The sequence below is a fragment of the Vigna angularis genome, chromosome 10 (genome assembly GCF_016808095.1).
Source record: "Vigna angularis cultivar LongXiaoDou No.4 chromosome 10, ASM1680809v1, whole genome shotgun sequence".
In the NCBI taxonomy this organism is placed as follows: domain Eukaryota; kingdom Viridiplantae; phylum Streptophyta; class Magnoliopsida; order Fabales; family Fabaceae; genus Vigna; species Vigna angularis.
The window spans coordinates 5,260,753-5,288,697 of record NC_068979.1 but is presented as its reverse complement, the minus strand read 5'-3'; the positions used below and the strand labels follow the sequence as shown (position 1 = coordinate 5,288,697).

Here is a 27,945-nt window from a genome sequence, read left to right as displayed (position 1 = left end):
GCTTCTGTATAAAGGTTTGCAATTATATATTCATAGTTACGGTTGTAAAGTTATCTAGCTGAATAATTTAGAACTTAAGATTGGGATATGCTCTATGCCTCATGAACATGAGAGACATTGCAGATTTTGAATTCTTCCACGTTTTCTCCACTTTTTGTGTCTGCCCCCACACCCACCTTACTTCTTTCATTTTCATATTTCGTAAACGTTGGGAATTCAAGCTTGTGTGAATAAAAACAAGAAAATTAAATATTATATAAGAACGATAACCTATATTACAAGTGCATCTGAAACTACCAGAGTTTCTCATTGAACATGTTGAAGCCACTATTACCCATGATCTGATGCCATATGCATATTTTAGGGGAAGGGTCATTTTCCAACATAATTTGGCGTGCTACAGATTGAAAGTTGAATGTTTTCAGAAAGGGTTGTAATGAGGCCCAAAGGGGTCCCATATGAGCTGCACAATTTATTCAAGTCAGTTACAACATTCTATTAAAAATGTCAAGGTCATTTCAGACCATAATCGCAATTGACTCTTTACCCTTCATCAAACACTATTTCAATTCTGTTTCTTTATGAATTGGCAGCAACACAGAGGCCATTGACAACAAACAGAACACCATTCGCTTGAAGAAATGGTGGCTGTTTTCAACAAAGAGCTCTTGAGCTGGTATCTCATCACCCTTAAACTCAAAGAAACCTTGGAATCCGGGATTCCATCTTCACCTAATTCAGGGAAACGATCAACAGAGTTTCCACAGAAGGAGCAGCAGCAAGAGGACCAATTTCAGCAGGAACCTACAGAATCATTGCAAGTTGTCATCAGTGAAGATGGTGAAAAATCACGAGAGGAACCAAACTCACCAGGATCTGAATGGGTGGTGATCATCAAGGAGAAACTAGAGCAGGCAGGTCAAGATGATGTGGCAAGTTCATGGTCCAAACTATCAATCTACAAAATCCCCCATTACCTTAGAGATAGTACTGGTGATGATAAAGCTTTTGCTCCGCAGATTGTGTCTATAGGTCCTTACCATCATGGCAAGAAGCGCCTTCGCCCAATGGATCGCCATAAATGGCGTTCCATTAACCATGTCCTTAAGCGTACCAAGCATGACATTAGGATCTACCTCAATTCCATGAAGGAGATAGAAGAAAGAGCTCGCTCCTGTTATGAAGGACTAATTAGTTTAAGCAGCAATGAGTTCGTGGAAATGCTTGTCCTTGATGGCTGTTTTGTGCTGGAGCTATTCAGAGGAGCCACAGAAGGGTTCAAGCAACTTGGATATTCCAGGAATGATCCTGTTTTTGCAATGCGTGGATCAATGCATTCCATTCAGAGGGATATGATCATGCTAGAAAACCAGCTTCCACTCTTTGTACTGGACAGACTTCTGGGAATTCAACTGGGAAACCCAGACATGAAAGGACTTGTTACAGCTCTGGCACTCAGGTTCTTCGACCCTTTGATGCCGACTGATGAACCAATGACAGAAAGTGACAGAAACAAATTGGAATTATCCCTAGGAAGTGCTATTACCTTTGACCCTTTACCTGATCAAGAAGGTCTTCACTGCTTGGAAGTGTTCAGAAGAAGTCTTTTGCGTGCAGGACTTCAACCGGTGCCTAGAATATGGATCAAACGCAGGTCAAATGCTCAAAGAGTGGCTGATAAACGGAGACAGCAACTGATACACTGTGTGACAGAGCTTAAAGAGGCTGGAATCAAGTTCAAGAAGAGGAAGACTGATCGCTTCTGGGATATCAAATTTAAGGATGGTATTCTGCGAATACCTCGGCTCTTGATCCATGATGGCACCAAGTCTTTGTTCCTCAATCTCATTGCCTTTGAGCAGTGTCATCTTGATTGCAGCAATGACATCACATCCTATATTATCTTCATGGACAACTTGATTAACTCTCCAGAGGATGTGGGATATCTTCATTACCGTGGCATAATTGAACACTGGCTTGGTAGTGATGCTGAAGTTGCAGACCTTTTCAATCGTTTATGCCAAGAGGTTGTTTTTGACATCAATAACAGTTACCTTTCTCCATTGTCTGAGGATGTGAATCGGTATTACAACCATAGATGGAACACCTGGTGTGCAAGCTTGAGACACAATTACTTCAGTAATCCTTGGGCCATTATATCTTTGGTTGCTGCTGTTGTTTTGTTGCTGCTTACTCTTGCACAAACCTACTACAGTATTTATGGATATTACAGACCACCCAGGTAAGTACCCCTGGAGGATCTTTCATTTCCTACAATGAACATACTTTTTAGTGTTGACCCTTATCAAGTTGATGTTGATGTGTTTGTTGATTTCAATAATCAAGCCTAGAAAAGATCTTGGAAGGTTGGAATATCATTAATTCATTTATTTTTGCACAGAAGGTATTGTCTTGGCTAGATGCCAGAGCTGTAATACAACTTTCTTATGTAATGCAAATGCTTGCACAACAATTTCGGTTTGATTGCTTTAATAAGCTTTCGTTTCATATTATGAAAGAGAATTAAATTGCGAGAAAGAAAAAAAAAACTCTTAATATTAGAACTGAGTAAATTGGTTTCGAACTGTGATGTGTACAGATTTGAAAGATTATGTAAAAAAATATAAGTGATATGAAATATGAACCTTTGCGTCGATGATTTAAGCTTTGGTTATAAATGTCATAAAATAAAATACTAGAAAATTTTCTTTTATAGAAAAAGAAAAATGATACCTTAAAATTTAAGCTTTGGTTATAAATGTCATAAAATAAAATACTAGAAAATTTTCTTTTATAGAAAAAGAAAAATGATACCTTAAAATAGGAATTTCATTTTAATAATAATAAGAGTAAGGAATTGAAGACCATGATACTCAAGTCAAATGAGTTTCACTTTTTACCTTCAATGTCGTGAATGACCGGTCTTATATTGATATGTTTTTAAACGAATTCTAAACGAGTGCTTCAACTTTTCATCTTATTTACTCTTATATTGATATGTTTTTAAACGAATTCTAAACGAGTGCTTCAACTTTTCATCTTATTTACTCTTTACGAGTCGAATGGTTACTGAGCCACTATTCGGTCAGACATTTATTAGGTGTTTACATTACAAATTAAACACATTTACAAGTAAAACACTTTTATCAATTTTTGGATTGTGATTAAATAAATTTTAATTAAAAATCCATTAGAAAAGTAAATTATTATATTTATTGTAAATTTAAAACTGTTTGTTGCAATACTAAAGATTTAGGAGAACTTTATAAAGAAAACCAAAAGTGACTTTAATAGATTTAGAAAAAAAGTGTGAAGTAGTGTCTTGATATTGATCTCCTATCCCATACCTGAAACACTTATACATTGCAGGAAAGACATGTTTTTTATTTTACTTTTTCAGACATGGCAAAAGGTTGATTTTGAAGTACAATCGAGCTAATTATGAATAAAAATGCATTTGAAGGTGTACTATTCAACTTTCACAGTTCGATAGAATCAAAGTCCAAGTGTGTGTCGAAGCAATACAAAACGAACCTTAATTAGATAGGGAAAGTGTTACAAAGTAACGTGTGTAAATATGATTAACATAACATTTTTTCTTGCTTCAATATAAACGTAAGCACTTGGTACTAGGCAGTTTCAAAGAAAGAACACTTTCGAAGGAAAGGTTTGGACCTACACGGAAGTTCGCCATGTTGGAATACAACTTCCAGAGTTTAACCTATGATTTTTAAATTATTTTCATAATTGGTATATTCATAAACAAATGCGGAGTTGAGATTAAAACATTGGAACTCATATTGAACATTTTTTTACCTTTATCGGTTGAACCCACGACCTGCTTTTTGAAACTAAGCACCATATCTCTCTCAGACACGCACAAACTCGATTTCTGCAAACAGTACTTCCAATTATAATTCCAAACTTCCTTCATCGATCATATGTAGCCTGTGTTGTGCCCTTCATAAAAAAAAAAAGAAAAAACACCTTTGTTCTAACATGGACGTCTGTTTCCCACACAAAATGTCGGAATAAATTGAAGGCTAGAATATGGAACATTACGTTTTTCAGTTTACAATAGTAGCACAAAATTCTTGTGGTGCGAAGATCAATACTCTAACATTCAGGCGATCACCATCGCTTCTCTGAACAACTATTTTGGTTGAACTACAAATAACCGGTGTTTTCTATGATCATGGCAACGGGGCCTTTATAATGGTGACTTTAAGCTCACTTGGCTTACTGGAATGAGGGAGTTGCAGATACCATTACATTTAGGAAAAAAGTATGTTAGTGAGCTGAGACAGTCAGATACAAAGAAGGGTCGAGACAACGAAAAGAGCATATATATATATATATATATATATATATATATATATATGTGTGTGTGTGTGTGTGTGTGTGTGTGTAATAAAAGTAATCAGTACACAAAACTGTAGTGGTACATAATATGTTTCTGATGAGAGATGCACATCAAGATCAATGGGAAATTTTCCTCAACCAATGGTGTGGCAAGAAATCCTTTGCAAAGGAAAGAAGTCCCATACCATATGACCAACCCGACCAAGTGATTCCATCAAAATAAAAAATTAAAATTGCCATTTGATATAAGATCGACCTTGTTCCATTAGATATAATCAAACCATATGAATCATACAACGCGATTCAACTCGGTTACAGAAACACCAATTAAAAAGAGTTATAAAAATATTTTATTACTGATTCATGAACAAGTACTTGGCTTTAAAAAAATATTTGTGGTTGAGGACATTCTGCAGATAGAGGGAGGTTTGAACCATGAGAAAGGCCTTGTGAAGAGCAACTTTGACACCTCCAGGGGATATCAGTCTTACAGCCAGAAGTGTGGACAAGCTCATTCATAATATATATATATATATATATATATATATATATATATATATAAGATACACACATCACAATAATGCCAAGAAAGCCTGGAGGGAGTAGTAGTATTGCATAAGCACATTTATAGAAAAAAATGAGTTCCTGAAAATCGCATGATTAGAAGAAAAAAAATACAATGGAAAAAGAGTTAACACCCCATTGCAAATAATGAAGGGGATTCCTTTAGCAAAGGCGTCTTAAATTCTCGTTATTTAACTAGAATTCAGCAATAAGAGTTTAGCATTTGACTACCTATAAAGAAAAAGAAAAGAAAAAGGATTTCACGAGAAGGGAGATGAAAGAGAGAGCCCCCAACATCTCCCCAAGACTAAAGCATCTACCAGGGAGTAGAAACATTGAAGATGTCCAAACAGTTGCTCAATAGGGAGTTGAACATCCAGATGTCATACGTCCATGCTAGACCTCAAAGCAATCTTCCACAGCCACCAAATCCTCAGGTTGCTCCAGCTGTTAATTGTAGCAAATACTGTAGATGGTATCAAGCCACATTTGGGATTGTGACTTAAATGTAGCAAATAAAGTTCAATTAAACTGAAAATTTCAGTCCGCGGTTGGACTTGTGCTATCTGCTGGTGCTCTCTTTCCATCATAGCGCTAAAAGTAAAATAGACAAAATGCTTACTATTAGCAACAAGGATGCAATCCTGATAACAACATTAATGAATGAATAACCAATATTTGCTTGCCACGACAATTTTGAATGGGAAGAAATTATACTGAATCTACCTGTTTCCCAAATGAGAATGGAACATATTTATATTTGATCATGTGTGAAATCTGTCTCCTCATTGTAAGTGTGAAAAGGACCACCCAGTAGAAAAGGAGTATCGGCCAGAATACTGGAACATCAAAGGCACTAAAGAAAGTCATCACAAATGCAATGCAAAACGCCTTTGTGATCGAGTACCTGCCCATGAACAAAAAGTTCAGAAGCTTTCAGTAAAAACAACCATCTGCACGTTAAATCCAAACCGTAAATAACAAAACATTAGCTACCCCCACAAATGACAATTACAACAAAGCACAATACTAATGCTCGTGAATGAAGATTGATCTCCTCGGAAGCGAAACCATAGACTAATAATTAAACACAGAAATGTAATAAAATCAAACACAAGATTGTTATACCCTCCTACTCATCAAGGATAACATGCAAGCCAGTATGGTCATCAGAATGTGGCATTTTCAATATCCATAATTCGCTTGAACGAAAATCTAGACAATTTCGAGTACAGTGACGGACAGATCAAGCATACAAATACTCTAAAACTTGAATTTTAAAAAACAGAAAAATATTGAGCATAAATTTGGATAAAATAAATGAAAATTTTCCTCAGCTTTTATTCATAAGGTCAGTCCCCCAGACCCTCATGTAACTTCTCCATAAGTCCAGGTTAAATTGTTGGTGTTTGTGATAAATGCAGTGCAGGAAGTTTAATTAAATTCCCTTTATTTAATTAATCTGTAAATTCTTAGGCAAGCTGATTAGGAGTCTGAAACGATAAGTCGAAATCAAATCTTGGAGTTAGAACCAAAGACGCTAACAAGATAATATTACAACAGAAGTAGGTGGTGGAGTACAAAACCCTAGGAGGAAGGGAGGATTAGTGGAAGGGAATAGTACCAGAACTTGAACTCCGGGAGGCGGCGAACGAAGGGGCGAAACTCATCGGATCCTCTGGTGGGGAGGGTGGGGCCGTCATGAATCTCGGGATCGACCTGAGGGGAGAGGAAGCCGATGAGGAGGTTGAGGATGTAAATACCGAGGGCGTAGGAGACGATGTAAAAGCCTTGAACCAAGTACACGCGGAGGACGTAGACGGCAGCCACCACCAGACACCCGATCCAGCGGCGGAGGACGTGCGGCGTCGTTTTGTCCAGCATGTGCTGGTACTGCCGCGACACCGAAAATTTCCACCGCGATATTGTGGCTTCCGGGGAATGATCGTCGGCGACTCCTACGTCCATGGTGGGTAGGGGTAGTTTTGACTTTTGGATTTGTTTGGCGTAGGAGAAATGTGCAAAGGGTGCGTGCGATGGTGGCAGCAAACAAACCAAAGCAAATGAGATGAGATGTAGAAACGGCCTAATGGACCCTCTTCCCGGTTCGCTTGTCCTTGCCTCAAGATCTCTCTCCGGTCCACATCTTACTGAACCGGATTAACGGTTTTAACATTACCCAATCCATAGACTCTATTTTATAAAACCATATACACCTTTGACTTTAGCATAATAATACTGTATTTTCCAAAGACTTTAACACATTTCTTTTTAAGAAATGAGAGGTATTTCTTTTGGCAATGGTTGCTTCGAAAAAATTTAGACTTCCATTATCACGATCATGTTATTCATTCTATACAAATTTCATTTTATATTAAAATGTATTTTATTAACAAAAATTATTTATAGGTAATGGACTTTTCTACCAAAGATATTGCCAAAGAGAATGTGGTCGACCAAAAATTATTAAGATACATCGTAAAAATAATAAAAATTAAATATTTCAATGTTATTAATTAAAATATATATAAACATGAAAATTGTTATTTGATAGAAATTATTTTTCAAGTGTATTTCACCTTATTTAAATTTATAATTATTATAAATATGAACAATGAAAAATATATACTAAGAAAAATATATCTATTTTGTACTTTTTATGTCTAAATATCCTTTGATCATCATAACATAGAACTTGATTCTAGTTGAATATATGTCGATATGTACCCAAATCACATTGGCAAAACTAACTAGTACACTCTTGGAGCCAATCTCCGAGACCAATTGATGAACACCAATTATATATATATATATATATATATATATATATATATATATATATATATATATATATATATATATATATATATATATATATATTGATAACAATATCTATTTTTAGAATAATAGAAAGAAGCTAAATAAAAAGAAGATAAAAACATAATACAATGGAAGCTGAACATACAAAAAGTATTGTCATAATGAAAACAAAATAGAACTTACAGTTTTTATGAAAGGGAGGACTTAAAGAACTAAATCTTGTAAACATTTCTTCATAAAACTCTTACACCTCTAATATATGAAATTTATACATTTATTTCTCACAACCAAAACTCTCCCTTCTCAGTTAGATGTTCTTATTTATAGATATAATAGAACACACTAGATATTACCTATTTTACAATAATACCCTTTAACCTCTTACATTTTTATCCTAACTTTTAAATATTTTCTTTTTATCAAACTTCTCATGATGAACTTCTTGTCTTCTTCTCTTTTTATTTTTCAAACTTTATGGGAAATCTTCTTTTTCTGAATGCTGTCATATCTTCTTTTCTTCTTTGTCTTCTTTTCTTTATCTTGTTTTGAGTGTTGTCACGTCTTCTATTCTTCTTTGTTTCCTTTTCTTTTTTTGAATGTTATTACATTTTTTTCTTCTTTCAATCAAACAAATAGGATGTAAAAAAACTGAGGGTTTTCTTCTTCTGAATTTGTCTTTGATATTGATGACTTTGCTTTAATTACTTTTTCGATGTCCTTCATATTTATTGTTGTTGCTAATTATGTTAGTAGTTTCTGTTTTTCAACCAAAAATAATGATTCATAGGTTAATGTTACACTCATTTTTTTTTTCTTTTGTCGATAATTGGTTTGCTATTTATCAATATTTCTCTTAGTGATGGAGTTAGTATTAAATTTGTTCATCATTTGAGTTTAAACCTTCTTGAGAGATATTTTATATCTACATTTTCATAAGTTGATTCTATAATATACTCTCAAGTTACAATCCAAATCATATATATATATATATATATATATATATATATATATATATATATATATATTAAAATCTTTATGAATGTGGTTACAAATATTATGTTTATATTATTTTAATTTTAAGTAATATAAGTGTTAGTAGAATTTTACACATTATATTATCCTGAGTAAGAATTTCTTTACAATTATTTTTAAACAAACTTTATTATAAGGTCATGAATAAGATTATGTACGTAACTTTAGTAATTAAAAGAATACTTGTATTTTATATATTATAAGAAGATAAAAGAATAAGTATGAATGTTCTTTTATATTTGAGTAAATGAAAAGTATCAACATATATGATTGATTGGTTTAACCTTTAAAATTGCAAAGGAAAACAATATCAAACCCTAATATTAGGTGAACCAATAGTTACACTGTCTCATTCGTTTCATTTACATGTGCTAACTATTTTTTTTTTCAAGCACCCAATGAAAATATTTCTAAAAGTTCAAAAGTATTTTTAAAATCATATCCAACATCTGGCTATAGCTATTTTTTCTTTCAGTAACTTACCCATTAAACAAGATAAATTATTTGTTGTCCTATTGAAGAGTACAATTTGAGGGACAAATTATTTGTTCGCAAAATATGAAAGTTTAGATATACATTCTATTTTAATATTTTACGTGGAAAGAAATTATTGAAGCGATCGAAAAGAAGAAACAAAAATGGATGAGGTTTGATTTTAATTCATCATTGTAGCTACTCTAATTTATAATTATTTATTATGATAAAATGGTGCCACGGTGGATTGTCAAATAAGCAACGGTCCGCAGCTGTTCATTTCATTTTTCCCTTTGATTTCCGATGTGTAATTGCTTATGACCTCAATCAAACTGCATTGATCCAATTCCCAAACTCGCAAATCGTGTGTTTCCCCTTAACAAAGCCTTTGTTCTCTGCAAAACAGATCGAATAGTGTGCATCAACATCGACTCACCGTAAGCGATCCACTGCTCCTGCCTTTTCCATTTGTTGAATCTATGATGTGAATGAGTATCTGCAATATTTACAAATTAATATAATTATTGTTTTCTTCAATCGAAAATCTGCTTAATCTGTATTACCGGAGACTCCATTTTCAGATCCCTCTGTTTACATTCCCGACGCCGCCGACGTTTTTGCCCTGCTTTGGTTCAATTTATGCTCCCATCCAGTTAATTTATCGGACAACCGCTTAGATTATGAGACTAATTAGCTTGTGTGGAGTAGGTGTTTTTCTTTGGGTATTATCATATTGTAATTTTCCCACCAACATTGTATGACGTGTGTTAATTTATTTATTACTTAGTTAGTTTGCTGTTAGCTGGTTAAAGGTAAATTGCTCTTCACTTAGATTGGTTCTACGCTTTGCAGAACTGCATTTGAGTGACTCATGGAACCAGCTTCTGCTTATTCTTCATCTCAACCTACTCCTCCAGTTTCTAGTGCTGAAGAACAACACTCAACCAAAGTAACAGGACAGATCAACAATGCACATGATTCACCATCAACGTTATCTGCTTCTGGCATGTCATTATGGACAAAACATCTGAAATTTCCAGGCCTTGGCCTTGGACAAGCACAACAGGATTCACAGACCGATAACACAGGCATATCAGCTTTTGCTCGCCTGACTGGTGGGCTTGGATTGCGAACGCAGTCAAAAGAAACTGCTGCTCCAGTCAATTCGGGACCTGATCAATCTAATTTAATTGAATCCTTCGCCAAAGGGTTGATGGACTCTTCCAAGAGTGCAGTAAAAGCTGTCCAGGTCAAAGCACGCCATATCGTCTCTCAGAATAAACGTAGATACCAGGTTAGTTGACAACGAAATTTCGCAACTAGTCTGGTTTTACCTCTATGACGTGCATTACATGGATTACATGTTATTTTGTCCAAATCTGCTGGTTGAGTAACTTGCATTTGTGTTAACACATGTTCAATACATGCACATGCAGGATTTGTTTTTTCAAATTGTGGATATAAAAACTGGAGCCTTATATTTACATATTTTTCTGTTGATATAGTTTTGCATCAGGATTATTTATCTGCACTGGCAGCAACTTCCGTTCAAAATTTGTTATAAAATAGGCACACCACCTGAATGATACTATTAATGTTGCAGCTGACTTGTTGTTATAACTGACATGCATGATATGAGACACACCGATTTGGAAGACACATCAATAATGCATCTCAAAACAGAACTGAGTAGAGAAGATCTCATTAGAGGATTCTAACAAATTGCACATGCCTCAGTAGACTCTGTAAGACTAGTCATCTACTCATATGTACTAATGCATATAATCACATAATCATCTAAGACATGTTAGACGGTCTACGAACCTTCTAAACAAGATTTTACTCAGCCAATTCTTCACAAATCCCCACTTGGTTAAACATAAATCTTCTGAGTATGAGTTGTTATTTGCCTATAAGTATTACAAACTTAATTGAGACCTTCATCACCTTTACAGACCCTCGTGCAATCTCCTCTTTTACAAAATGCAGATTCACATCAATATACTTAGTTCTTTCACGGTAGACTTGGTTCTTGGACTGTATAACACTATTACTGTCACAATAGACTGTGACAATTTGATCTTGCACCCTTAGTTCCTTGGCTAGACCTGTCAACCATATGGCTTTCTTCATAGCTTTTGTCATACTCTTCATAGCTTTTGTCATACCCTACTTATGAGGTTGACAAAGCCACTACCTTCTATAGACTAGCCTTCCAACTGATAGCAGTACCATAAGTAGTGAATACATAGCCTGTGAGAGACTTTCTTTCTGGTGTTCAAATACCCAGCACAGTCTAACTCAACAAACTCTTCTATGGGAGCATCCCCTATAAATAGTCTACTCCACCATAAACCAAGACTCTTCCAAGTGAGAAGAATCCACCTAAGAGCTTTTCAATGAGCTTGTTCAGGGTTTGACTTGAACCTGCTAGCAATGCTCACAACATAGGCTATATCAGGATGAGTGCAAACCATTACGTACATAACAAAACCAACAATTTTAGCACATGGAAGACTATCCATGTATTTTTGTTCCCCACCGTCTTAAGAGACTGTTCATCACTCAACTTATAGTGAGATGCAAGAGGTGCGGACACAGGTTTCAAGTTTGTTATTCTAAACTTATCAAGGATTTTTTCGAGATAGGTCTCCTGAGCCACATATAGATGCTTCAACTCACGTTGTCTAATGATCCCATTCCCCAAATCTTTCATATTAGCTCCAAGATCTTTCATTTCAAACTCCCTATTCATCCTAATTTTAACCTTTTGCACCTCAGGTTTACTATTGCTTGCTATCAAAGTATCATCTACATATAACAACAATACAACGATTAGACCTTTTTCTGGAAATTTGTTGTCAAGTATCGTATTTGCTATGTTCAAAATCAATTCTTGCAATCAATTCATACCATGTAAGGATCTATTCAACTTACAAATATAATCCTCCTTGCCTCCTACCTCAAATCCTTCTGGTTGCTTCATATATATGGTCTCTTTTAAGTCTCCATACAAGAAAGCAGTCTTAATGTTCACATGTTCCAGCTGAAGGTTAAACTCAACAACTATGGCTAACAACATCTGAATGGATTTGTGTTTTACTACAAGAGAAAACACCTCATTGTAGTCGATTCCTTCACTCTGAGTAAAGCCCCAAGCCACCAATCTCCTCTTGAGTTTTTGTTGACTAGTTTTTAGATTTCCATCTTTGTGTTTGAAGATCCATTTACAATTGACCAACCTAGAACCCACAAGTTTATGAATAGGTCCAGATATTGTTTAGACGAAGTGACTTCATCTCCTCAGTCATGGTGTCTAGCCATTGAGTCTTCTCCTTACTTGCTAGTGGAGAGGTCAAACTAGACGGTTCACCATCTAACACCTCACTAGACTTAGGAGTATGCAATTAACTTTGCATAACCATACCTCGCTGAAGCTCTTACTGATCTCCTTATTTTATCTTTGGCAAGCAAGTAAGCATCAACTTGTCTGTTTTCATTAGACATTTGTCATCTATCATCCAATGCATTGTCTTGTAGAAAATCAGACACTCATCTTGTACCATACTCCACCTCAATGTTATCCCTATCATCATCATGGCTACTTGTAGGCTTACATTTTGAGACTTTTGGCTTGTAAGCCATTCCAATCTCATTGAAGCCTGCTGGAAGTCCCACAACGACTAGTGATAGTGGATGTAACCCTCACCTTATAAGCCGGTTTTGTGGGGTTAAGTTAGGTTTAAAGTCCACTTCTTAACAAAGTCGATGTCTCGGCTAATGGTACACTTCTTGAATCTTGACTCAAGACATCATAGACTATATGCTTTTAAACCTTTTGGATAAACTAGGAACATGCACTTGACAACAAGTGCATTCAATTTTCCTTGCCTTATGTGAGCATAGGCAACACAACTAAAGATTCTCAAGTGATCAAGGTTGGGGGAGTAACTTGATCAAATTTCCTTAGGAGTCTTCATCTCCAGCGCTATTATAGAACATCTTCCAATTTTTGAAATTCTCAAAAGCTTTCTCCTTGGTCTTTTGTGGATAAATCCATAACTTCCTTGAGTAGTCGTCTACTATGGACAAGAAATATTTAGCTCCAAAGTGTGATGGAGTTGAAGATGGTCTCCATTGGTCAACATGGACGTAACCCAATGTTTCCTTAGTCATTTGCTTCCGTACGTCAATATGAATTCTACAAACTTTTCATGGACATTGCTCACAAAATCTCAACTACTCGATTTTGTTAGTGCCAAATAAACCTTCTTTCTTCAGTTCCACTAAGCCTTTCTCGTTTATATGACCTAGCCTTCTAATACCCAAAAATGTTCCTTATCAGTATGAATTCCATCAAGTTAAATATGCTAGATTTTTATTCGCCATCCCTGCATATTGTTGTTTATCAATCAAATAATTCACGCAATGTGCCAAAACTTCAAGCATGCTCTGCTTCTCTATGCACATATGTAAAAGAAACAAGGTCTATAAAACATGTTATAGGAGATTTTGATATTCGCTACAAACTATAGTTGCAAGAAGAGCATGTTCTCAAATGTATTTTCCAATCTTAGGTTTATTGCCTCCTATTAAAAGATTTGCTTTGTCTCCTAACGTTCTTAATAACACAAATGTTGATTTTCCCACTATTTATAAAGGATCATGAGGGAATTGGTCACTATCTTGACTATATTTATTAAAGAATCAAATTGGTAGCGACTTCTTAGGCAATGTATCATATTGTGTATATGATACTTCTCTGATACAATTTTACATTTTTCTACCATATTTAATGAATTTTGGAAAGAAACAATAGTTTTTCTCTTAAGAAATGAGTTAACTTCCATGTTGCTTTCGTTTTGTTGTACTTTAATATTTCAGCTCTTATCCTTTGAAACAGGAAGATGGATTTGATTTGGATATGACATACATCACTGAAAATATAATTGCTATGGGATTTCCGGGTGGTGATATTAGCTCTGGAATTGTTGGATACATTGAGGTATACTTGTTGACAGTCAGTCCTTGTTTCTCGTGTTCAAGCCAAGCTCAGTTATCATTCAATTTTGTTTTAAGGGGTAGCTTTGTTTCAGGGGTTCTATCGCAATCACATGGAAGAAGTGATCAAGTTTTTTGAAACACATCATAAGGTAACATATTATCTACCTGGATTCCTATTATCTGCTCATCCATTCGCACTCAGAATTTGGCAGAGCATTGAAATCTAATAGCTGGCATGATACTTGAGTCACACATTGGAAGTGTTGGATTCTAGTATGGGGTTTATAAGACTTTCGCTCTCTAATTGCAGTGGCTAATTTGTGTTACAGATCTCCTACGTTTCATATAAATAAGTATGTAAAAGAAATCTAGAACAGAACCAAATAGTACTTTTCTTCTAGTTAACAGCCCAGCAATATAGAAGAACACATTTTATTGGAAAATTTGAACTATATCCTCTGTTAAAGCCATTAAATCCCTTCATAGTTCATGTTGCACAGAATCCATTAGATAAACAAATCCTAACCCTTTGAATGGATAATATCCTATCTATCTAACGTAAAATCAATAGAATCTGAAAGATATTCGTAAGTAATAAGCTTGGTTGTTTTTTTAGCTCGTGTACTTGAGTCTATGTGCAGTTTTAGTCCTCTTAGTTTTAGTTTTCTGGAACTTAGTCATCATATTTTCCTAATTGTTCAAATTGATTCCCCCACCCCAAATTTCATCCATTAATTAACAGAATCTTTACATAGGTGGTAATCTATCTTTGCTATGTTTAGATTTTAGTCCTCTTGGTTTTAGTTTCTTGCATTTAGTAATCATATTTTCCTAATTGTTCAAATTAATTCCCCCACCTCAAATTTCATCCATTAACAGAATTTTTAAAGAGGTGTAATCTATCATTGATATGTACAAATTCACAAAGGAAAAAATATAAAATAATTAAATAAAATATATTTATTTTATTTCATACATTCTTTATTATTTACATATTTTATATATTTTTTTCTTTGCTAATTTATACAAATTAATTTTATGCCACACCTTTATTACATTTCTATTAATCATTGGATAACTTTTTTAGCTGAGTTGCTTTGAACAATTAAGAACCTGATATAATGGGGAGAAAAAAATATAATTAAGCCCAAAGTATAAAATAACATTGCTACATCACTTGGTTTAATTGTACAACACCAATCCACAGTATCCCAAATAACCGTTCAATTGACAGTGCTCTTGAACCCTTCTACTGCTTGTAAATAGATACGTTGAGTACCTAAGGTTCTAAAGATTCTGCCATGCTCCAACTTCCTCTACAAATTTGAATTACTCTTACTCATTTTTCTTGTGCATTACATGGTTTGCTCCAATAACTAATTTCTCCATGTATCTTTGTGTACTGAGTGTTGATAATTTATTATCTTATCACAACTTTATTCTTTTGAAACCTTGATGTGCAGGGTAAATACAAAGTATACAATCTTTGTTCAGAAAGGTTATATGATGGATCATTATTCCAGGGGAAGGTGTGATTTTCATCTTTATCTTCACTTTAGTAATCAAATTGATATACTGGTATTGATGCGTAATAATTTTGACTGTTACCTATCATTATTTACCTGTCTAGTCTGGTGCAGCTGCTCTTTAAGTGCATTTATTCTTTATGTTGTACTTAAAGTTGAAAATTTGAGTCAACTTGCCAAGAGCTTCTGATTGTTAATGTAGCTATCTAGTGTTTGGTATTTTTACATGTTTTAAATGACTGATCGTAGGACCTGATAGAAAGGAAATAGCATTTTTTTTCGTAAATTTTATCATGGGACCTGATAAAGATAAATAAGAAAGGATAGTAAATGAAAAGTATTCTAAATTGTATCCTTTTTACGAATGGACGTTCTAAATTTTAATTTAGTCTCAATTTGTAGTTAATTAATATATCTTTCTGTTAACCTTTAATATATGTATTTTGAATACTGAGCATTCAATAACTTAACAAATCAGTAAAATACTTTTAAAGGAACTTTATGAAATGATTAAAAAGACAACAAAACCATGAGGGTATGTTAGTCGTCCCTCTTGTTGGACCCCCCCTCCTCTCCTATACCTCAAACTATATGTTATGACACATTACGAACAGCCACACTTGGAGATATGACTAAGGAATAATGGATTAATGTAAAACAAAACACGAATGAAAAAGAAAAAAATCTGCATGTTTCTTTGTTGTCTAACTTTGGTGGTTGATATTGGGTATAGTTTGACAGTACCTTGCATATCCTCGACAGAAATATTTAGAAGATCCTATTGACAAAGCTTTCTTACACTCAAATGCAGCCAATTGGCATGCCATTCCCCGAAGAGCTCTAACAACATTTTGGAGTGTCTGAAAACATCACATAGGAACATTAAAAAATTGGATATAACCATGGAGAAAATAATTATTTGACTTTTTTGTTGCTGTTTGGTTTTGCAGATGTAAGAAAAATAATTAAAGAATGGACCACAATTTCTTATATCAAATTGAATTGGCGTAATATTTTTGTTTGTCCTGTTAACGTACTGGGATTGTTTTCAGGTTGCAACTTTCCCATTTAGTGATCATAATTGCCCCCCTATTCAACTTATAGCATCATTCTGTCAAAGTGCATATTCATGGTTGAAGGAGGATATTCAAAATGTGGTGGTTGTTCATTGTAAAGCTGGTATGGGGAGGACTGGACTGATGATATGTTGTCTTCTTTTGTCTCTTAAGGCAAGTCATGATAATCAACTCCAAAGACTTTGGAATTTTAGTTGTGCTCTTCTATCTGAATTTTTCAATCTTTTGACTGTCAATATTATTTTGCAGTTCTTCCCAACTGCAGAGGAAGCTATTGATTACTTTAACCATAAAAGATGTGTAGATGGAAAGGCTCTAGTCCTCCCTAGTCAAATAGTCAGTCAATAATTTTGGTTTATTGTTTTATTAAATATGGGATATATTCTGCCATTCTGGACATATTCTTCTAAAATCATTTATTTCTGTAATTTTTTAGAGATATGTAAAATACTTTGAACGGACTTTAACACAATTCAATGGAGAAGTCCAGCCCGGTCGAAGGTAAGATGTAATTTTGTCACATTGTCCCAGAATCGAAGAAGGTTCCTCTTAATTTGGACTTTGACAGGTGCTTACTAAGAGGGTTCCGGCTTCACAAGTGCCCTTATTGGGTTAGACCATCTATTACAATTTCTGATCATAAGGGTAAGTAGCAAAGTTCACTGTTTTCTCTTCATGTCATTCCAATAATACTATAGTGTGAATTTCAACACATTTTTTAGCAAAGCTAAAATCTCATACATACTGTTTGGTTAAGAGGATGGGTGAAGATGGAAGTGATGTGGTGGATTGGGTGGGAAAGAGAAGAGATAATTAAAAAAATAGTGGAATTCGTTGTACCATTACCTATTTATACTCATCTCTTTATCTCTCCCCTCATCTTATACCTATGCTATTCATCTATTTACATTTTAGCTACTTATTTCCATCTAACCTATTTGTCTCCATCTACCCAGCAAAGTATTAGATTCCAATTTTTGCATGAAGAGAAAAGGGAAAATGTAATGGTACGATTGTAAAAAAGACAAATTGTGTGGAGTCAACTAGTGCTGTACTTGCTTGGTAAAGGAGTAAATGCACGAATGGACATAAATGAGATGACAAATAAAAATAAGTTCTCAATATTATCTCATATTAGTATAGCTCAAGAAATTGAACCATTCATCTCGGGGTCTGGTTCAGAGCTTCAGGTGTTCACCTCTGCATCTTTTCCCAACTGAAAATAAACCAAAGTATTTGATACGCATTTCTACCTCTAGAAGGCTCTAGTTTCTGCGGTATTTTCTCATGCAAATAGTCAAGTTGTTCTTACGACTGACATTTTAATCTACAAAGCCTGATGTTTTAACTTATTCCCAGGAGTTTTGTTTGCCACAAGAAACCATCCCAAAACAAAAGATCTACTGGTACACAATATTTTTTATCCCTTCTTTTGAGTTTTGATATTATATGGATTTGGATTTGATTACTGAATTTAATTTCTACACTCAGCCAGAAGATTTCTGGATCAGTCCACCGAAGAAAGGAATTGTGGTTTTTGCTCTACCAGGAGAACCTGGTCTAGCAGAGTTGGTAGGAGACTTCAAACTTCATTTTAATGATAGACAAGGAGATTTCTACTGGTTTGTTCAGAAACCTGTTTCTTTCGGGCCCCTTTATTCAGAACCATTATGATTATATTGTGACATTTAGAGTGATTTTAATACATAATTTTTTTATCAGGATCTTACATTTTTAACATGATGACGTAATATTGTATCGTGATAATTATTTTCATTTATACTCCAATTTATATTATAGATTTGTTCTCTTAAAAGATGTATATAATATGAAACAAATTGTTTACACAAATTAACAGTTTTCTTGATGTAACAATTTCTTCCTGGCAGTTGGATGAATACAACAATGACAGAAAATCGAATAATTTTAGATGGTTCAGATTTTGATGGTTTCGACAAGGTAAATATTTACTTCTATTCAATTTTATTTTTTATGCAGGTTTAACCTGACTATCTTGCTGCAGTCCCTACTTAAGTTATTGGTTTATTCTCTGAACCTGACGATAATTTAAACCTTACCGTTGCACCCTTCAGAGGAAGATCCCCGCTCCAGGATTCCGGGTGGAAGTTGTCATGATAGACTATAATGGCACCCTACCTTCAAGGACAAAAGCAAATTCCGCCAGCAAAGGATCTGACCAAAACACAATCAATGCCCTACCTGGTCCAAAGCCTACTACATCTAATTCAACTGAGAGTAAACTCCCGAGAAATGAAGATGATGTATTCTCAGACAGTGATGAAGAGGAGGGCCGAGATACACAAAGCAAGAAAGCTGCAACTGAGTACAAATTTATGGCACCTCATCAAGCTTCTGAGGAGACAACAGACCACGTAGGGATGTTGAGACACTCAACTGATCGATTGTCACTAAAGCATGAGGCAGGCATGCAGAACAATACTTCTGAACAATCAACTGCAGATGAACATAATAAAATTCATACAGGCAATAGCAGCACAAACGTGGAATCTGTAGGGGCAAGTGACATCAAGGCAATTGCAGCAGATGCTTCAGTTTTTTCCTTTGGGGATGAAGACTTTGAAAGTGATTGAAAGGAGGTGAGATGAACTGCTGATCCATTTCATTCCTATTAAGGAAAGGCATTATTACAGGAATTCATTGGTTTCTCCCAATTTGTTGTGAAATGAACTTTCCTGTATTTGTTTATTTATACCTTGTATATTTTTAATTTACACATTTATGTGATTCTTTCAAGTTTTCTACGTTATGTGCTTCCCTGTCGTCTGGAGAATTCCACAAAAGGTAACAAATACAAATAATATTAGTGTATTGTGAGTTGAAATAAGAAAAAAGTAACAAAAACATACCAATATTTCTTTCCAAAATTGATAATATTGGGTAACAAATCTTAGTGCCTGCGTTTAATCTTAATTTAAAGGAATCATGGTCTTTTTCTTATTAATTGCCTGAAAATATTTGAAAGAAAAAGTTATTTTTCAACTCTAATCATTCGTCAAACTTGCAGTGTAATATTATTTTTCAGGTTCACATTCAATAATTTATGTAAATATTTTTTTTGTTAAGATCTTAAATGACATGTAATAAATAATATATAGCTTGGGAAAAGAAGTTGCAGTGTGGTAATATAAACGGACGAAATAGTACATTTCAATCTCTGGGTTGATGAAAGGAAGCTCTGTTTAAGTAACTGGTAGTGCATGTTGAAGTAATGACTTGAATATTCCCACGCTATCAGTTTTTCACCATCAAAGAATAGATGTAAATTTAATCAAAATTAGAGTTTCATCAGATCAACCAATGAAGCAAATACACTGACGTAGGACATAAAATACTGATATGGATATAACTGATATATTGCAGCCAATGTCCAAAATATAAGACATGAACACACCGATGATATATATAATCAAAAAGACAAACTTTAACCTTAATTAAGAATTAATGTGTATGATTTACACTGTAAAAACAAATTTTCTAATAATTAGTTATATCTTATAGCAACAAGCTTTAAAATGTTACTGATATTATATTACATTTTATATTTTTGTAATTGTAAGAAGATTGTCTGTGTCTGACGCTTCCCAGTTTCCAATCTTTTAAATCAAGTTAATATTAAGGGAGAGATGAAAGTCTAAACATTAATTAATGAATACCACTCCAAATACAGCACCTAAATTTTGTATCTATCTAAATTGTGGAATGTTAAGGGACTGAATATATATGGCTAGTTAATATGTTCATTCGGTAAAAACTCAAAAAAGTGATTGTCATTTCCAACCAACCATAAAATACGCTTTCTGAGTCATATAATACACAGTCAGCAACGTAGCACCTAGCAAGTATATTAAGAGAAATGAGATTTATCATAATTTGTACAATTAATTTATGGTGAAATATGCAGATTTTTATCAAAACTAGACCGAGTTTTCAGTATAGAGACAAACAGGGGAAATAATCTACAACAGATTGAAAAAAGAGACAATCAACGAGGGTAATTGACATATCTAGTTAACAATACAGATGCTGCTATCAGCTGTTCATAAGAAAACAAAAAATCACATAACCAACACCACAAAGACAGGCAATCAACATGAAAACTCATCTCACATATTGGGGGAAAGCCAACATGGCAAGAAGCTACTTTCTTACTAATATCATAAAAAGCTGCTACTGGACACATTATCAATGTTAGACAGCCTTCTGAAGGCACATGATAATATATTTCTACCAGCCAAAAGGCCCAACCTTGTTCGCAACATTGTCAATCGGGTGTTGTTATTAGTTGAAGGAGCCTCAGCCTCCGCCTCAGCGTCTGCCTCAGCCTCTGCCATACCATCCTGAGCTCCCCCAACACCATCACTTCCACTCCCATCCAAAGCTTCAACTTCACTATCATCATAATTAAACGCCAAAGAAACCCTCTTTTCTCGCACCCACTCTACCCCTCTACCAGTAATCTTTCTGCACTTCTTCACCTTAACCTTAACCAAATTGGGACACCCCGAAGCTAGAGCTCCGATCCCAGCATTGGATACAGGACACCCTTTAATGCATAGCTTCTTGAGTGCAACACACTTATCGGCAATACACTCAATCTCTGCATCACCAACCGTTCCAATCCCACAAAGAGCCAACCTCTCCAAATTCCTGCAATTGCAAGCAATCGCCGCCAAGCTCGAAAAAGTAGGGTAAACACCAATCAACACAAGCTCCTGCAAATCAGGACAGTGTTTCGCAATCGCAGCCAAACCATCATCACCAATCCTATTAGTCCTCCATCCATCTATGTGAACCTTCCTCAACAACCTACACCTCTCAGCAACCATCGCAAGCCCTACATTGGAGCATTCCGCGGTTTTCACAACGTGCAGAGTCTCCAACCTCAAACACCTGGCCACCCCCACAAGTCCCACATCGCTAACTTGAACTTTCTCCAAGTGAATCTCAACCAAACCACCGTTTAAACACCCAATTCTAACCAGACTATCATCCCAATCCCCCGTACACCCAATCACCTTCAAAGTTCGAAGCTTCTTCGAACCAATCACAAGCGGCGCAAAGCTTTGACCGTTCACGAGCTCCTTTATGCATATAGATTTCAACGAAGCCGCGGCACCAACCTCCACCTCAGTGATTTGGGGGACCCCGCGGAGCCGCTTCAGCGTTAGATCTTCTAACGTGACGCATCGATCGAGCAGCGCTGCGATTCCCTTCGTGCCGAACATGCACGACGCACACGATAGCTTCTTCAAGGCCTTGCAATTATCGCCTACGCCGGCCATTCCAATTTCCGTTACGTCACGGCACCCGCGCAACTTCAGACGCGTGAGGTTCCTGCACCGCTTCGAGATCATAATCAAAGCATCGTCGTTTAAGCTCGCGTACTTCCGGTCGATTCGTAAAGTGAGTTTTGTGACCGATTCGAAGCGGTCAAATAGGGGAGAAACGAGCTCTTGCAATTCAGGCCGAGCGACAAGCGAGAGGCGGTGCCGTCTCTCGCCGTCCACGCGGCGCCATCGCCGGCAGACCTCAGAGCACTCTTTCCTGTCGGCGTTGCTGAGAAAATGGAAAATCACGGCCAAGCAATCGTCGGAAAGACGGATTGTGTGGTCGGCATCGAAATCGGGATCGCTGCTTGAATGTAACTGAGAAATTTGTTGGCGATTGATATCCGGCGCAGGCGGCGCGGCGGTGGACGGTGACTGTCCCATGGAAATGTGTGCGGGAAGCGGCGGAGAGGTATTGAAGGATTTATTACAAAGAGAAGGCATTGAACTTAAGGGAGGAGGCGCGTGGGGCACTCGCGTAACCACCTGGAAGTGGGCGAGATTTGCGTATGGGTTCATGCATCAGAGTCAGCCCAGGTACGCTATAGTGGGCTTGCGTGTCTCTGTCATCTTGGACCTGGCCTTTCACCTTTCTTTTTCATCTTTTCACTTTTTTTTTTATTACCTTCTTTTATTTATCTATTTTATACTCTACATTTAAAACTAAAATAGAAAATATATATATATATAACATAAAAGGAGTTCGTTTGCTAAAAAAGTAAGAGCATACATACCTTCTATTAATTATTTTCTACTACCATTATTTTTCTTATATTTTTAGACATTATTAAAATGATTGTAAACATAGGAAAAGAAAGGAAAATTAAAATGTAGTATCTAGTACAGGTAAATTTCAGTTAAAGTTCGTTTCAACCCAATTGACTACTAGCAACACCTCTCTCTTTCCAGAAAACGCGCACATTACTTTACCTATTTTCTTTATTTGACTTAACATTTTCTCACAATACTTTCTTTTCTCTAAAACTTTTCTTATTACCAATATTTGAACTTCTAAATATATGGAAAATTTTCAATTTATTAGTTATTTGAATGCTATAATTTAAAGAAATTTGAAAAGGTCATCTGAGCAGTCTTGGATATGAAGAATTTTTAAAGCCAATTACGCTATTAAATTGTGCGAAATTACCTTGAAATGCCGAAATGGTCGTCTTCATCGTCTCGTGTATTAGACCGAATCTAATGGGTTTTTTATTCATAAAAAAGTTTTATTTTCATATAAATTTTATAGATGCAAAATATTTTCAAATTAAAGAAAATTATTTATATAAAAATATCTCTTTAAGAACATTTTCTCCTTCACAAACCCATAATTCAACACTAGTTGATGGTTGTGACTAGTCTGTATTAAAACTACAAAAACCACTAATTTATTACCAGTTTTTTTACATCTTTTCTTTCATCTTTTTTCTTTCCGGTCATCGTCTTCATCTCTGAAATACCCGATTTCCATCGAGGACCCAATCTTCAGTCCACCATCAGAATTTCAGTTTCCAACATCTAATAATTTTACGTAAAAATAAAATATGAAAAGTATGTTTAATTTAAATATGTTATTATAATTCCTTAAAAGTATTAATTAAGTTGTACACGTGTCTGTGTCATCCTTGCACTTGTGCGTTTCCCTTGAGTCAAAGTTATAATTGAAGATCAGAATTGATGATTACTTGGTTGGATGGGAAAAGCAAGATTATTACTGGCGGGGATTGTTTTTCAAGTTCTTTTTACTGTTGTAAACTGCAACATCATCTTCAAGTAGCTATGGCGCAGTGGAACGAAAATAATGTTCACTTATTATTCTTTCATTTGCATCCAACACACCACGACAACCTTTTAAGCTCTTTTGGTCACTCTTATCATATATAGCAAAACCATCCACTTCACACCATCATTTACACTTTCCCAATTCTAATTAACATCGTCTCAAAACCCTAAACGTGTCGTGCTTCAATAATACAGATTGCTTTTTAAGTGTGGATTATAATATACTATCAAATGATTCTGAGGGAAATCACTTTAGAACAACCTCTTTTTTCAAAAGAAAAACCAGCAACACTACTTTACTTCGTATGACAAGAGACTCGTGACTGTGTTATTTTCTTCATATCTTATCAGCGAAGAACTTCTATTATCAGTAATATTATAAAAAGTGTTTCTTTTAATTAAGCGATGTAAGATTGAATCTTAGTAACGTGTCTTACTTTAGATATGAAATAAATTATGTCCAAGAGGAAGTACTTGTGCATTCATGATCCCTCATAATACCAACAACATATGCTTATAAGAAAATTGTGATCTGATGATACAAACATATGGTTTTTCCATGAAAACAATTAGATTATTAAAGGTACTGAAGCAACCCAGTTTAATGGTTTGTCATTAATGTAAGCACATAGTTACTAGTGATTACTTAACATTTATATTACCCTTAGTAAGAAGAACATTACCACTACCACTAAATAACACCAATCACATTGTCATTTCGTCAGTAAATAAATATTGTCACTGTCAATGTTACAGTTTTATTATTATTATTATTAGTAAGAGAAAAATAGTTACATATATAATTATTATTTATGGTACAGAGGTAATCCGTTTTAGTGGTTTGTCATTGATGTTAGCAAATCCTTGCTCTAACTGAGAATTTTATTAATTACCGCAACCGTGATTATTTAACTTTCATATTACCATTATATGTTATATTACCGTTAGTAGAAAAATTATCACTGCCACCAAATAAAACCAATCACGTTTGTTGTTATTGTCAGTAAATATTGTCACTTCCAATATTCACATCTCTCCTCGTTACCAGAATAATAGTAATCAGATATATAATTATAATGGTATTTTCATATTATTTTTCTTCCATTTCACAAAAATCACTAAATTGTTGGTTATCAACATTTTCATTATTTAAATAATCATTTAAATTCAAACACTTTAACTTTTTTATACAAAAACAAGTTTAAAAATAATTATTTAAATACAGGATGTGCCCATATTATTGTTTTTAAAATGTAAGAGCTAAATTTATTTATTTTCTTGCATCCATTTTTTTTTTGGAAGTATTTTAGGAATGTGGGAACAGTTTGGCAGACAGCAAAAGGAAGAGGCGGGGAATAAAAAAAGACAAAGCTATCATAAAATAAATTTTTATTTATTTTAATTTATTTTATTAGTTTTGGTTTATGCAAACGTAACTGAGCTGAGTCCTAGTTCGAACTCTGACTATTATCTGCGTCAGTAACGTTATGAAATGAAAATGTTAAATGGCTTCTTCTTCCCCTTCCTCACACCATAGCCAAACAAATTTCTATCTTCTTATTCGTATTCTTCGTCTTCTTCGTGCAACACCATGGCTCAGCCACCCTCACCCTCCTTCCTCCTCTGTCATGAACAATACTCCTCTTTCCAACAACATTCTCCAACTCTCATAACCACCCCATCTTCACCTTCCGTTTTTTCCGACGACCACCTCTTCTCCCAACACGACCACCTTCTCTCTCTACTATCCAAAGAGACCGCAACGCATTTCACTCCCTCCCCTTCCCACCACGTCGTACGCTGGATTTCTACACTTTCCCATTTCCACGGTTTCGCTCCTCTCACCACCGTTCTCGCCGTTAACTACTTCAACAGGTTCGTTAACCGAAGGAGCTTTCAGACCGAAGATAAACCGTGGAAGACTCAACTGGCAGCCGTTGCTTGCGTCTCTCTCGCAGCAAAAGTGGAGGAAACACGGGTGCCGCTTCTTTTGGAGTTGCAAGTACGTTTTCCAACATCGCTGTTTGTTCGCTAAAGTCCCGAGTTTCCTTGTTTTTCCAATGTTAAACGTGGAAAGTTTTCGATTTTGTTTAGGTGGAGGAATCGGAATTTGTGTTTGAAGCGAAGACCATACATACGATGGAGCTCCTCGTGTTGTCCACTCTCGAATGGAAAATGAACCCCGTCACTCCAATCTGTTTCTTTCAACACTTTCTCACAAGGCTTGATTTAAAGCGTCACTTGCACTGGGAATTTATGTGTGGGTGCCAACATGTTCTTCTTTCAGTCATTGCCGGTAAGATGTAATAACGTTGATAAATATGTAATAATGTCATTGCCGGTACATTCATATTAATCTGTGACTAACTTGGTGTTTATTGTAAAATTTATAATTATTTGTTTTTCAGATTCAAGGGTTATGAGTTATCTTCCTTCTACATTGTCTGCTGCTATAATGATACACGTTATTGAAGAGATTGAACCATTGAATGCTGCGGAGTACCGAAGTCAACTTCTTGGTTTACTCAAAAGTAACGAGGTGTGTCACTTTATCTTTAACTGCTCAAATCTGCTACATTTTTGAGTGATTGATTGTAAAATTTTGGTGGGTATGTTGCAGGAGCAAGTGAATGAGTGCTACAAACTGATGCTGGGACTATTAGTCTCCTGTAAAGGGATTCACAATCCTGGTCAGAGGCGCAAACGTGTCTCTGAGCCAAGTAGCCCTGATGGGGTCATTGATGCATCTTTCTGCTGTGAAAGCTCAAATGATTCCTGGTCAGTGGCATCACTTTCTGTGGAGCCAGAGTTAAAGAGGAGAAAAGATGAGGACCAGCAGATTCGTTTGCCCCCAGTGAATCGAGTGTCTATTGATGTTCTAAATATTCCTCGTTAATAACTTAGAATCATGGTAGTTTTATTAGAAAACGCAAGAAAATATCTGGCAGTTATGTCATGGAGGAGTACTTTTGCTGTCAGTTTCTACATTGATGGCTGAACACTTGACAATGAACGAGGCAGAGAGAAACTCTATTCCTTCACTGTTATACAAGGATCTGATACTGAGTAGCAACATTACATGAAATGTAGTTTTACATGTGCATGTTCAATTACGCGTGATATTTCCCAATGAGCAACATTCAAGGGGTTTCCTTTGTTTCTTTGTTATCTTCCAATCTCTCCCTGTTAGTACAGAACAGGAACTCCACATTAAGGTTAACATGTAAACAAAGATGGCTAGAATGTCTTCTGCAATGCATTAGATGAACTAATGAAATTATAATACGAGGTCAAACAAGACCCGGAAACAAGTCAGTTAACAAAGACATACCAACTCTACATTTATGCTTTCACTTATCTCAATATGTTAATATTATGTTTATATGGAACCAATCTGTTAATAAATGGATATGTATAATTTGGTTCCATTTGAGTCATCCTCATTTGTGGACATTTGGTCTCAAAGTTGTTGGTTACCAAACCCAGCTTTCAGTTCTAACTCCATTTCATGAATATATAATAACTCCTTTCTTGTCAAGTTTTGGAAGAAAATATTGCAATTAAAAGTGTATGATGTATTTTTCAATTCAATGGTCGTATAGTCTGATCAAACTTTTTTTTCCTGTTTGACAATAAGTATGAACATGGGACTTTAAGCAATTCAGTGTCTGTGGTTGCAAATTTAATGCAGCGTTTGCTGTCACTAACTACCATATTATAATTGAAAATGCAAGTTCATATTATGAACACTATGGCTAATAATTGAAGATGCAACTCCATATGGGTTTTGAGCACTTAGAACATCTCTGACAGAAGCAACTTATTGGAGTTGCTTCATATATTAAAAGTGTAGTTTGTAATTTCTATTATGTCATACTGCTGTTAAGAAAGTTGTTCCTAATTTTGTTCTGACGGAAGAACTTTTAAGAAGCTTTA

General features: G+C 35.2%; 5 protein-coding genes and 1 long non-coding RNA gene across 13 annotated transcripts; 3 read left to right on the top strand and 3 right to left on the bottom strand.

The window, feature by feature from the left end:
• The first annotated feature begins 280 nt into the window (after positions 1–280).
• On the top strand, positions 281–2,549 carry LOC108335204 (UPF0481 protein At3g47200). The gene has a single exon (XM_017571167.2). It carries the CDS (start codon positions 642–644, stop codon positions 2,244–2,246), a length of 1,605 nt encoding a protein of 534 aa, XP_017426656.2. The 5' UTR covers positions 281–641; the 3' UTR covers positions 2,247–2,549.
• A 1,032-nt stretch (positions 2,550–3,581) lies between these two features.
• LOC128194206 (uncharacterized) lies at positions 3,582–4,328 on the bottom strand. The gene is made up of 2 exons (XR_008245526.1): positions 4,063–4,328; positions 3,582–3,960 (listed from the first exon to the last, which is right to left on the bottom strand). It is a non-coding gene; the product is annotated as an uncharacterized LOC128194206 (long non-coding RNA).
• A 640-nt stretch (positions 4,329–4,968) lies between these two features.
• Positions 4,969–7,009, bottom strand: LOC108335080 (protein RER1A). The gene is made up of 3 exons (XM_017571019.2): positions 6,551–7,009; positions 5,653–5,833; positions 4,969–5,520 (listed from the first exon to the last, which is right to left on the bottom strand). The coding sequence occupies exons 1-3, from the start codon at positions 6,892–6,894 to the stop codon at positions 5,467–5,469; spliced, it is 579 nt and encodes a 192-aa protein (XP_017426508.1). The 5' UTR covers positions 6,895–7,009; the 3' UTR covers positions 4,969–5,466.
• Positions 7,010–9,405: 2,396 nt separating this feature from the next.
• Positions 9,406–22,840, bottom strand: LOC108335036 (F-box protein SKIP2). Of its 7 annotated transcripts, none has more exons than XM_052869115.1 (3): positions 21,146–22,840; positions 16,527–16,642; positions 9,406–9,748 (listed from the first exon to the last, which is right to left on the bottom strand). In XM_052869115.1, the coding sequence occupies exons 1-2, from the start codon at positions 22,744–22,746 to the stop codon at positions 16,561–16,563; spliced, it is 1,683 nt and encodes a 560-aa protein (XP_052725075.1). In that variant the 5' UTR covers positions 22,747–22,840; the 3' UTR covers positions 9,406–9,748; positions 16,527–16,560. The 7 variants fall into 7 exon arrangements, with proteins under 7 accessions (XP_052725075.1, XP_052725074.1, XP_052725079.1 ...); XM_052869114.1 differs by having other exon boundaries at positions 9,406–9,647; XM_052869119.1 differs by lacking the exons at positions 9,406–9,748; positions 16,527–16,642 and adding an exon at positions 19,194–19,333.
• LOC108335944 (phosphatidylinositol 3,4,5-trisphosphate 3-phosphatase and protein-tyrosine-phosphatase PTEN2A) lies at positions 9,550–19,641 on the top strand. 2 transcript variants are annotated; one of them, XM_052869112.1, is made up of 14 exons: positions 9,553–9,689; positions 9,834–9,956; positions 10,105–10,546; positions 14,156–14,257; positions 14,349–14,405; positions 15,720–15,785; positions 16,835–17,011; positions 17,108–17,194; positions 17,295–17,359; positions 17,427–17,503; positions 18,218–18,264; positions 18,350–18,480; positions 18,748–18,817; positions 18,952–19,641. In XM_052869112.1, exons 3-14 carry the CDS (start codon positions 10,124–10,126, stop codon positions 19,468–19,470), a joined length of 1,821 nt encoding a protein of 606 aa, XP_052725072.1. In that variant the 5' UTR covers positions 9,553–9,689; positions 9,834–9,956; positions 10,105–10,123; the 3' UTR covers positions 19,471–19,641. The 2 variants fall into 2 exon arrangements, with proteins under 2 accessions (XP_017427667.1, XP_052725072.1); XM_017572178.2 differs by lacking the exon at positions 9,834–9,956 and having other exon boundaries at positions 9,550–9,689.
• A 2,497-nt stretch (positions 22,841–25,337) lies between the features above and the next one.
• LOC108335218 (cyclin-D3-2) lies at positions 25,338–27,354 on the top strand. The gene is made up of 4 exons (XM_017571183.2): positions 25,338–26,011; positions 26,104–26,305; positions 26,418–26,548; positions 26,630–27,354. The coding sequence occupies exons 1-4, from the start codon at positions 25,601–25,603 to the stop codon at positions 26,903–26,905; spliced, it is 1,020 nt and encodes a 339-aa protein (XP_017426672.1). The 5' UTR covers positions 25,338–25,600; the 3' UTR covers positions 26,906–27,354.
• The last annotated feature ends 591 nt before the right edge of the window (positions 27,355–27,945 follow it).